General features: G+C 43.9%; 1 protein-coding gene across 3 annotated transcripts in view; it reads right to left on the bottom strand.

Moving 5' to 3' along the window:
- Positions 1–12336, bottom strand: part of LOC122553709 — a 117131-nt gene that overhangs the window by 44562 nt on the left and 60233 nt on the right. For all 3 annotated transcript variants that reach the window (XM_043697935.1, XM_043697947.1, XM_043697968.1), the window contains 2 exons: positions 4097–4205; positions 3781–3880 (listed from right to left, as the gene is read on the bottom strand). In XM_043697935.1, the coding sequence (XP_043553870.1) occupies positions 3781–3880; positions 4097–4205 (209 nt within the window). The remainder of the gene's footprint in view (positions 1–3780; positions 3881–4096; positions 4206–12336) is intronic.

The raw sequence follows: 12336 nt of genomic DNA, 5'->3' as shown, positions 1-12336 counted from the left end.
AGGTCCAAACTTCCAGCTCAGCACTGTTCCCATGACTTGTCCTACCTGCCTATCTTCTTTTCCACCTATCCACTCCATCCTCCCTCCCAACCTATCACCTTCATCCCCTCCCCCACTCACCTATTGTACTCAATGCTACTTTCTCCCTACCCCCACCCTCCTCTCACTTATCTCTCCACCCTTCAGCCTGTATTCCTGATGAAGGGATTTTGCCCGAAACGTCGATTTTACTGCTCCTCGGATGCTGCCTGAACTACTGTGCTCTTCCAGCACCACTAATCCAGAATGCCCATTTTCAGTTAGCATGTCTTCACGTGTGAGATTCATGGTGCATGAGTAACTTTTTTTCAGGTTCTCTCTTGTTCTTCAGTTCATTAATGATCCAGCTGGGCTCTACAGCCTTCCTCATCGAATCAAGAAGAAGTGGTCGTGCTTGACAGACCTTCCAATGTTCATGCTACTTGCGTCATATGTAAAGCCTAGCTGTACAGCATTTCAGGTGGTGGAAACCAGGAACTGGTCCTCACACTGTGATGCTCAAATATATCACTGTGGAAACTGCCTTACTTGTATTCCTTGGCCTAGCTGCTCTTGACATGAACATGCCAAATTGGACTGTGGTTGGAGTGAACATGCCAAATTCTCAGACCAGAAGTACTCTAGTCGGAGTATGACTGACCACAGCCAATCCCCCTGAAGACTAGAATCAGATAAGCCCTTGACTGAGTGTGCTTCTGACAGCAGTACCCCTTGACCTCACTACAGACTAAGTGCATAGACGTAAGGTGGTTGCTACTCAATTGCGAATTTCTGAAGTCAACATTTATAGGGGAAAAACCCCAAAACCTTTTGTGGATGTCAAGATTCTGATGTTTTCACTCCCATTACATTTCTTCCACCTTTCGTCATTACCCATATCACATTACCCATACCACTCCATCTCTTAGCTAGACATTTTATTCACCTAAAACCAGTCCATAGTAACTGTGTGGGCTTGATTCCCTTCTTTTCCTTTCCCAGCTAGATAACTTCTAATCTCAATCTGTATTTTACAACTAGGATCAAGCTTGAAATACCTCCCTCTCATCAATTTCTCTCAATCACGAGCTCTTAAAGCAGTGATCTCCTTCTCTCCCTCATGCTGTGGTCAATTTTAGAGAGACTTACTACCTTTATTGCATGGCATTCTCTTTTGCTTGGATTCCAGTAGACTGACACACTCTGTGAAGTTCACAAGTATTTTAAAACACCCTGCAACACAACCAATCCTACAATTGCTTATTGGGACTCCCTCCCTCTGAATATCCATTTCCAGAGCATTTTGAACAACATGGACCTTGCATTCAGGTATGAATGCTAACAAGGTATCCTTTTGGAGTTTTGTCCCTTTACTGGGACTTCAGAGATTAGGCACACATTTTCACTCTTGGGTTAGAAGCGCAGGTTAAGGACAATTCCAGCCTCTACAAATCTGATCCAGGAAAAACTGTCCTGGATTTTGGTTTCAGTGGATAGTATAAACATTGTGGAGTAGTAGCACATGGCACAGAAGAAGTTTGGACACTTTCTTACTGCCTTGTGTGGAGGCAGACTGGGCAGAAGCCCTGTACCAACATAGAGTCAAAGCAATGAAAACTCACCCTCAACTGTCTCCATGTCACATTCTTGATAACATATGATACCTCATGATCCAAGATCCATTCCCCATGGTCCCATAGTTCCCTGGTTCCATGCCATCCTACACTCCTCTACTCACTCCATGTTCCCTTACACAATTCTTACTAATCTAAGCCCCCTTCCCATAACCCTTCATTGCCCTAATATGGCCTATGAAACAGAGACCAATGTTGTGGTGATAGATATCAAATCATGTCTTATGGGGGACTTTAACTTTCCTGATATTGATTGGGAAAGCTATAGCTCAAGTTCGTTAGATGGGTCAGTGTTTGTTTCTTCTATGTTCTATGTTCTATGTTCTATACCCCATCTCCCAAATTTGTCCCCTCACACGTCATACAAATTCAACCAGTACCCACCAAGGACAGGCCTCAGGGCCAAGCTGGGTAAAAAAATGCTGAGTTGGAGCTCACAAATCAACATGTGAACTGGCAGGCCCTGATAGTGCTACTCTCTACATTGCCATTTTGCTCGAAGTTAATGGCATGGTCCTAAAACATCACAAACTTACAAACCTTCGCATTTCTAACAATAAGGCTATTGGCAAAGAGAGCCATAGAGATGTACAACATGAAAACAGACCCTTTGGTCCAACTCGTTCATGCTGACCACATAACCTAAATTAATCTAGTCCCATTTGCCCACAATTGTCCCAAATATCCCTTTAAAACCTTCCGATTTAATACCCATCCAGATGCCTTTTAAATGCTGTAGTTGTACCAGTTTCTACCACTTCCTCTGGCAGCTCATTCCATATATGCACCAGCCTCAGCATGCTCCTTTGGTCCTTTTTTAAATCATTCCCCTCTCACCTTAAACCTACATCCTCTAGTTTTGGACACCCCTGTCCTGGGAAAAAGACTTCGGCTATTCACACTATCCATGTCCCTCATGATTTTATAAATTTCAAAAGGTCACTCACCAGCTTCAAACACTCCAGAGAAAACAGCCCCAGCCTATTCAACCTCACTCTGTAGTTCAAACCCTCCAACCCAGGCAAGAGCCTTGTAAATCTTTTTGGAACCCTTTCAAGTTTAACAACATTTTTCCTATAGGAGGGACACCAGAACTGAACACAGTCTTCCGAAAGTGGCCTAACCAATGTCCTGTACAGCCGCAACATGACATGCCAATTTGTATACTCAATGCACTGACTAATAAAGGCAAGCACATCAGTCACAAAGATGATGCAAGCTACTGTGTAAAATGATGATTGTATCACTGCAGACAGTGTCAGCACAACCAAGGGAGATATGCATTTCTAAACAAAACTGTTCTTATCTCAGAAAACTGAAGAAATATTCATACATCCGCCAAGCCCTTTTCCTCTTGCCAACTTTTTCCATTTTCATTCTTCTCAAAGCAGCGAAACCTTGGTGGGATGCAGTTTCGTAAATACTAGTTGCCTTCGAGTATATCAGCCAAGTGGCCATAGTCTAAACCTAAGCTCTAACAGTGGTTGCTATGTTGACAGTTACATATAGACGAATGGAAACATTTAAAATATTACAATACTGTAACCGGACACTTCTCATTACAAACTTGCAGATTAAGTACATCTGTGAGGCATACCAATCAAAGCACTGGGAAAACATGAAGCATTGTGGATTCCCTTGCTAGTTTCCTCCCTCAAACCCACAACAAATACTTATTCACAAATGGAGGGAATTAAAATGACAACCCACTCCAGCCGTACAGAGGGAAAAAAAAACATAATGGCAAACTGTGCTTTGACAGCATAGGAAAGACCTCCTGCCTACATGTTTAGTTGTGCCGTGTTAATCAATATTGGCCTCATTCCTGGTGCAGGGTTCATTCTACTATTAACACGTGAAATTATATTGCCATATCTGATCCTGTGGATGCGATTTTAAAAATGAATGCCAGTACCATAATTGCACAAAACAAGTTTTTCTTGTTTGTCTGTCTGAAAACTTAATATGAATGAAAATTTCTCAAAACATTTAGTGAAATTCCCGCATCAATTCATAATCTGTTTGAATTGTTTAAATTTCTAAAATAGCATTTATGGGCAGTTCAAAATAAATCTATATTGGTTAATTTTTTTGCAAGCAAATATACAAAGAAGCAATGCCCACTTACCCATTCCAGTACCAGCTGGTGCAACTTCACGGGAAAAGATTTCTAGGGCTTTCTTCTGCATGTGATGAACAGCCAGCCAGATAACAGTTTCACGAGGACTCTGTAGAACCAAACCATAGCATTTCCACATTAACCAGTAAACATCCACAATAAACAGAGAGAAGCTTAAGGAATTGTCACTTTCCATTGCATGAATGTTTGCATATCTAATCACTTTAAAACTCAAATTGCGAAGATGATACAGCTGAATAACTGAAAAAAGTTTGAAACATTGATCACTACACCTATTTATGATTTAGAAAATAACTTCACATACATCTGTCTTCTTTACAGCATGCTTGCCATAGGTTTCTTCAGATCCCAAAATCTGAACATTAATTGATTTGAAGTCATCCAGACCCATCTGTTTGAACATGCGTCGCACCCTGCAAGAGTCAACAAATAAAGAGAAAGACTGCTTTAAAATCACAAACAATTTACCAAATTTTACAACATATACGTATCACTACGAGTTAGCAGAATTTCATTTTCCAATGGAGTAACTTCCGTCTCTCAGAAAATGGGAATGGGAAAAGCTGGTAATGAGGAAAGCACAGTGCATTGTGATAGAAGTAAATTAATCCTCTGATGCAATAAGGCTGATCTGATTTCAAGTTCAATTTTTTTTTGTGTTTTTTAATTTTATCTCGGGACCTCTCCAGCAGAATTTGTTTTCCATGCTAAATTACCATTGAATTAAGTGTCTTATTAGGACATTTTTTTTAAGATTCCCTACAGTGTGGAAACAGGCCCTTTGGCCCAACAAGTCCACACCAACCCTCCGAAGAGTAACTCACCCAGATCCATTTCCCTCTGACTAATGCACCTAACACTGTGGGCAATTTAGAATGGCCAACTCACCTGAACTGCACATCTTTGGACTGTGGGAGGAAACCCATGCAGCCACACGGAGAATGTGCGAACTCCACACAGACAGTTGCCTGAGGTGGGAATTGAACCTGGGTCTCTGGCGCTGTGAGGCAGCAGTGCTAACCACTGTGCCACTGTGCTGCCCAGAGAACAATTCTGAGGGAAATTAAGAGTTAAGCATATGTGACTCCTGACCCATGGCAGATAATACCAAATAAGGAGAGCAGAATTTCTATCCTAAAGGTCATTAGTAAACCAGATGAGTTTTTACAACAATCAACGATAATTTTACTGTCACTATTAGTCACCAAAGCATTTGCCTTGGCCTCTGGCTTGCGAGTCCAGTGACATCACCATTATGCCATTATCTCCTTTGATATGTTTATGGGTTTCATCCCTTACATCTCAATTTTTTCTCAACAGTATTTATTTTTGGCACCACTTAGTTTATTTGCTTTAGATTTTTAAACTGCACTTCCCTCAAAAACTACCCACGCAGTGATTATGTTATTGTCTAGTAACTCAGAGGTATGGACCAGCTCTCTGGAGACCCAAATTTAAGTTCCATCAAGAGTCAGAGAATTTAAATGCAATTCATTAAACTAATTCATTTCCTCCACTACTGACCCAAAAAGCATGAAGTGTGTACAGCATCAATAAGGTGCAGTCAATCAAGACACAAACGTTTCTTTGACAGCACCCGTCAAACACCTGACCTCAATGGTCAGGATACCAAGCACATAGAAACAGAACAAACTCACCCCATGATCTCACAGATTTCTGACTTGGAACTGGATCGCTGTTATTCAAAGAACAAAGAATAGTACAGCACAGGAATAGGCCCTTTGGCCAACTAAATCTGTTTCAACACTGATGCCTTTCTAAACTACAAACCTTTTGGCTCTATATGGTTCATATCCCTCCAATCCCTGCCTATTCATGTATCTGTCAATACAACTCTTAAACATTGTTACTGCATCTAGTTCCATCACAAACAATTGCTGGAAAACTGCTAGATCTGGTTCTAAGACCTCCTCTGACAGCACACTTCGCACCCAATGTGTGAAAAACTTACCTCTCACACCTCCTTTAAACTTTCCACCTTATATATCAAATTATGTATACCCTTGAGTAGTTGACAGTTTTACCATGAGATAAATAATCCAACAATCCAGGCTACTCATAATTTTCTAAACTTTCTATGAGGTTGCCCCTCAGCCTCAAAACATTCAAATGAAAACAAACCAACACTCTTCATAGCAAATACCCTCCAAACCAGTCAACATCATGGTAAACCTTTTCTGTACCATCTCCAAAGTCTCCACATCCTTCTGGTCGGATGGTGACCAGAACAATACACAATATTCCAAATGTGGTCCAACTAAAGTTCTATACGGCTCCACATGACTTGCCAGTTTTTATACAGTATGCCCCAACTGAGGAAAAAGTGAGGACTGCAGATGCTGGAGATCAGACCTGAAAACGTGTTGCTGGAAAAGCGCAGCAGGTCAGGCAGCATCCAAGGAACAGGAGAATCGACATTTCAAGCATGAGCCCGAAGAAGGGCTCAGGCCCGAAACGTCGATTCTCCTGCTCCTTGGATGCTGCCTGACCTGTTGCTCTTTTCCAGCAACACATTTTCAGCCCCAACTGAGGAAGGCAAGCATGCCATATGCTTTTTTTGACCACCTTATCCATTTATATTGCCATTTTCAGGCAACTGCGGACCTGTACACCCAATCCCTCTGTATAGTAATGCTTCTGCCATTTACTGTATACTTCCCTCCTGCATGAAATCCTCCAAAGACATCACCTCACATTTGTCAGGATTAAATTTGATTTACCTTTTCTCTGGATACACCTAACAAATTCCTCCCCACTCAAGCTCCTGGCACTAAGGGAGTCCCAGCCAATACAGGGGAAGTTAAAATCACCCACCATAACGACCTTATTATTTTTACATTTTTCCATAATCTGTCCACCTATCTATTCCTCTATCTCCTGTTGGCTGTTGGGAGGGCTGTGGTACAATCCCCTCAGAGTGACTGTACCCATACAGCCTCATTGGATGAACCCTCCAAGATGACTTCCCTCAGAGAAGCCGTGATATTTGTTCTTATCACTAACACAACCCCCCCCCCCCACCAACCTCTTTGACACGTGAACACATTTAAATCCCAGAACATTAGTGTTAGTGTTGGCCCTTTCTCCACTAAGTCTCTGCAGTAGCTACAACCTGACAGGTATATAGAGTCATAGTCATAGAGATGTACAGCACAGAAACAGATCCTTTGGTCCAACCTGTCCCAGTTGACCAGATATCCTAACCTAATCTATTCCCATTTGCCAGCACTTGGTCCATATCCTCTAAACCCTTCCTCTTCATAAACCCATCCAGATGCCTTTTAAATGTTGTAATTGTATCAGCCTCCACCACTTCCTCTGGGAGCTCATTCCACACACATACCATTCTTTGCACGAAACAGTTGTCCCTTAGGTCTCTTGTAAATTTTTCTCCCCTCACTCTAAACCTAGTTCTGGACTTCCCTACCCCAGGGAAATGACCTATCCACACCCCTAATGATTTTTTAAACCCCTATCAGGGCACCCCTCAGCCTCTGACGGTCCAGGAAAAACAGCTCCAACCTATTCAGGCTCTCCCTATAGCTCAAACCCTCCAACCCTGGCAATATCTTTGTAAATCTTTTCGGCACCCTTTCAAGTTTAACAACATCCTTCCGATAGGAGCCAGACCAGGATTGTACCCAATATTCCAGAAGTGGCCTAACCAATGTCTTGTACAGCTGCAACATTATCTCTCAACTCCTATATTCCATGCAATGACCAATAAAGGAAAACATACTAAACACCTTCTTCACTATCCTATCTACCTGTACTCCTCTTTCAAGGAACTATGAACCTGCACTCAAAGGCTTCTTTGTTCAGCATCACTTCCAAGGACCTTAAAATTAAGTGTGTAAGTCCTGCGCTGATTTGCCTTTCCAAAATGCAGATTTCCAAAATGCAGGGCGGCACAGTGGCACAGTGGTTAGCACTGCTGCCTCACAGCGCCAGAGACCCGGGTTCAATTCCCGCCTCAGGCGACAGACTGTGTGGAGTTTGCACGTTCTCCCCGTGTCTGTGTGGGTTTCCTCCGGGTGCTCCGGTTTCCACCCACAGTCCAAAAATGTGCAGGTCAGGTGAATTGGCCATGCTAAATTGCCCGTAGTGTTAAGTAAGGGGTAAATGTAGGGGTATAGGTGGGTTGCGCTTCGGCGGGTCGGTGTGGACTTGTTGGGCCGAAGGGCCTGTTTCCACACTGTAATGTAATCTAATCTGTAAATTAAACTCCATCTGCCACTCCTTGGCCCATTGGGCCATCTGATCAAGATCCCACTATATTCTGAGATAATCTTCTTCGCTGTCTAAGGCATCTATTAGTAATTCAAATTTGAGGCTCATCTGCCTGACTGGTCATACTGCCTGCATTCAAATGAATGCATATCAGACTGCTAGTGCCACGGCGTTCAGTCACCTCTCCCTGCCTGGTCTTCCTGTTAGCCTTACTGGCCTTAGCCTATAACTCCTCCTGAGTCATTTCACTTGCTAACCTACTGCTCTGGTTCCCAAGCCATTCTTTTTTGTTGATTCAAAATTCTGGAACTCTTTTCATAACAGAACTGTAGGCGTACCTACATCATATGGATGGCAACAGTTCATTCATAATCACATAACCACAATCACCACTGCAATCTCAATGACTTTTAGGGACGAACAATAAACACTGGCCTTGCCAGTGACAGCCACAGGTCACAAATACTTTTTAAAAGTCCTCCCTTCACAGGAAAGAGAAACCACGGATCATTCCACTAAAGCCAGCATTGATCAGATGCAAAAGAAGAAACTGCAGTCTGCCAACAATGCTATTTGCTGTAAAGCTAAGGTAAAGAACATAGGCTGCTCTCTCATTAGAGAGAGATGGCTGTTGGTGAGTTTAACCTGAGGGTCACAACACATTAGACCAGCGGCGAGGTTGAGAAGGTGGGACCTTCATGGTGATCTCACCAGTACAGGAAATGAAGCAGCGCTGTTGGTGTCACCCAACATCACAAACCAACTGACTCCTGTCATTCCCTGCAGCCAGATGCACAAAAGTATGTTGAATGTGACTGTCTTTCCTCTTGATTCACACTTTGTAGTGATCTGCTCATGAAATATTGTGTTTCAGAAAAACTGTCCCATCACCCCTGCCCATTCAGAACGGAAATATAGGTTAAATACTTATAATCTATCTGTGCACAGATCAATCTTACTTCAACATGCTGCTCTGTCACATTACTTAGAAACACTATTGCAGTTTAATGGAGGAAGTATTCAGACTAAAATAAAAGAAGTTCAATAACAAAGCTCATTTGAAGAAACTGGAGGCACCAATTTAATTTGTTGTCCTAAGACTTTTATTTATTTCTGGCTGAACTAGAATTTATCAGCCTTCCCTAATTACCCTTGAAAAGATGGTGATGAAGTGCATTCTTGGACCCCTGCACTCCGAAAGCTTGCGATTTCAAATAAATCTTTTGGACTATAACCTGGTGACATGTGACTTCTGACTTTGTCCACCCCAATCCAAAACTGACACCTCCACATCATTTAGTCTAGGTATAACCACAATGCCGTTAGGGACAGAGTTCCTGGATTTTGACCAAGCGACAATGACGAGGGGCTTGGAGGGAAACTTGCAGGTGGTGGCATTCCTATGCATTTGCTGCACTTGTCCTTCTAAATGGAAATCGTCATGGATTTGGAAGGTGCTGTCTAAGGAGTCTTCATGAATTTTTGTAGTGCATCTTGTAGATGATATACAATGCTGTGACTCAGCATTGGTGGTGGAGAGAGTGAATGTTTGTAGATGAATGTTTGTCAATCAAGTGAGCTACTTTGCTCAGGGTGGTTTCAAGCTTCTTGGATACTGTTAGCGTTGTATTCATCCAGGCAAGTGAGGAGTGTTCTATCACATTTCCAACTTCTGTTGTGGATGCTGGACAAGCTTTGGGGAGTCAGGTGATCAATTATTCACTTGCAGCCACATTGTTCATATGGCTAGTCCAGTTCAGTTTCTAGTCAATAATAACCTCAGATTATTGTTAGTCATGAATTCAGTGATTGCAAGTCCATGAAAGTCCTTCTCTCTTGCAAAATGAAGTAACTGCCTTGCACATTTGTGGCATGGGTATTATTTGCCATTTATCAGCCCAAACCTACATACTGTCCAGGTCTTGATGCATTTGGAAATGGACTGCTTTATTTTGTTAAGAGCAAAAATACTGAATAACCCTACTTCTGACGTTGCTAAGGAGGGTTGCTTATTGATATAGCAACTGAGGATGGTGTGGCTCAGAACACGATCCTGAGGAATGCAGTAGGGGTGTCTTGGAGCCGAGATGACAGTCCTCCAACAACAAAAACCATCTTCCTCTGTGACTGTTTTGACTCTAACTAGTAGAGAGTTTCACCCAGATTTACATTGATTTCAATTTTTCTAGGGGTCCTTGATGCCACAATCGGTCAAATGCAGCCTTAATTTCAAGGGCTGTAACTCTCGCCTCACCTTTGGAATTCAGCTCTTCTGTTAATCTTACAATGCAAAGACCAATACCAGTGTAGATTACAAAACATATTTGGAGCACAATAGCTAATTTCTGCAATGAAGATGATAAGAAAAAAGTTTTGAAAAATATGTACAATGTAGAAAATTTAATTTTCCAAAAGAACACATTTCCATTCATTAGAAAGGGAGCAACTTTCAAAATATCATCTTCACTCTAGCGCAGACACAAGATGCTAAGTAGCTCTTCTCTGCACTGAATATTGCATGTTTGTATGTGTTAAATAATTTCCTACAGTATAGTGGCTCACAGTTTAGCACTGCTACCTCACAGCGCCAGGGACCTGAGTTTGATTCCAGCCTTGGGTGACTATCTGTGTGGAGTTTGTATGTTCTGCCTGTGTCTGTGTCGGTTTCCTCTGGGTGATCTGGTTTCCTCCCGGTGATCTGGTTTCCTCCCACAGTCCAAAAATGTTTAGGTTAGGTGGATTGGCCATGCTAAACTGCACATAGTGACCAGGGATGTGTAGGTTAGGTGGATTAGCTATGGCTGAAAATGTGTTGCTGGAAAAGCGCAGCAGGTCAGGCAGCATCCAAGGAACAGGAGAATCGACGTTTCGGGCATAAGCCTTTCTTCAGGAATGAGGAAAGTGTGTCCAGCAGGCTAAGATAAAAGGTAGGGAGGAGGGACTTGGGGGAGGGGCGTTGGAAATGCGATAGGTGGAAGGAGGTCAAGGTGAGGGTGATAGGTCAGACTGGGGTGGGGGGGGAGAGGTCAGGAAGAAGATTGCAGGTTAGGAAGGCAGTGCTGAGTTCGATGGATTTGACTGAGACAAGGGGGGGGGAGGGGAAATGAGGAAACTGGAGAATGGGGGGTGTGGACCTGACGAGGGAGTCATGAGGGAGTGGTCTTTTCGGAACGCTGATAGGGGAGGGGAGGGAAATATATCCTGGTGGTGGGGTCCATTTGGAGGTGGCGGAAATGACGGTGGGTGGTTGGGTGGTAGGTGAGGACCAGAGGGATTCTGTCCTGGTGGCGATTGGAGGGGCGGGGCTCAAGGGCGGAGGAGCGGGAAGTGGAGGAGATGCGGTGGAGGGCATCGTCGTCCACATCTGAGGGGAAATTGCGGTCTTTGAAGAAGGAGGCCATCTGGGTTGTACGGTATTGGAACTGGTCCTCCTGGGAGCAGATGCGGCGGAGACGAAGGAATTGGAAATATGGGATGGCGTTTTTACAGGGGGCAGGGTGGGAGGAGGTGTAGTCTACTTGGCTGTGGGAGTCGGTTGGTTTGTAGTAAATGTCCGTGTTGATTTGGTCCCCCGAGATAGAAATGGAAAGGTCAAGGAAGGGGAGGGAGGAGTCTGAGACGGTCCAGGTGAATTTGAGGTCAGGGTGGAAGGTGTTGGTAAAGTGGATGAACTGTTCACCCTCCTTGTGGGAGCACGAGGCAGCGCCGATACAATCATCGATGTAGCGGAGGAAAAGGTGGAGGATGGTGCCAGTGTAGCTGCGGAAGATGGACTGTTCCACATATCCGACGAAGAGGCAGGCATAGCTGAGGCCCATGCGTGGCTACTCCTTTGGTTTGGAGGAAGTGGGAGGATTGGAAAGAGAAGTTGTTCAGGGTGAGGACCAGTTCAGTCAGTCAAAGGAGGGTGTCAGTTGAAGGGTACTGGTTGGCACGGCGGGAAAGGAAGAAGCAGAGGGCTTTGAGGTGTACAGGGACTGGATGTCCATGATGAAGATAAGGCGTTGGGGAAGCGAAAATCATGGAGGAGGTGGAGGGCGTGGGTGGTGTCCCGATCGTAGGTGGGGAGTTCTTGGACTAAGGGGGACAGGACCATGTCGAGGTATGCAGAGATGAGTTCAGTGGGGCAGGAGCAGGCTGAGACAATGGGTCGGCCGGGGCAGTCAGGTTTGTGGATTTTGGGCAAGAGGTAGAAACGGGCGATGCGGGGTTGTGGGACTATGAGGTTGGAGGCAGTGGATGGGAGATCTCCTGAGGTGATGAGGTTATGGATGGTCTGGGAGATGATGGTTT

Source organism: Chiloscyllium plagiosum, chromosome 1 (genome assembly GCF_004010195.1).
Source record: "Chiloscyllium plagiosum isolate BGI_BamShark_2017 chromosome 1, ASM401019v2, whole genome shotgun sequence".
In the NCBI taxonomy this organism is placed as follows: domain Eukaryota; kingdom Metazoa; phylum Chordata; class Chondrichthyes; order Orectolobiformes; family Hemiscylliidae; genus Chiloscyllium; species Chiloscyllium plagiosum.
This window is presented reverse-complemented; position numbering and strand designations above follow the sequence as displayed.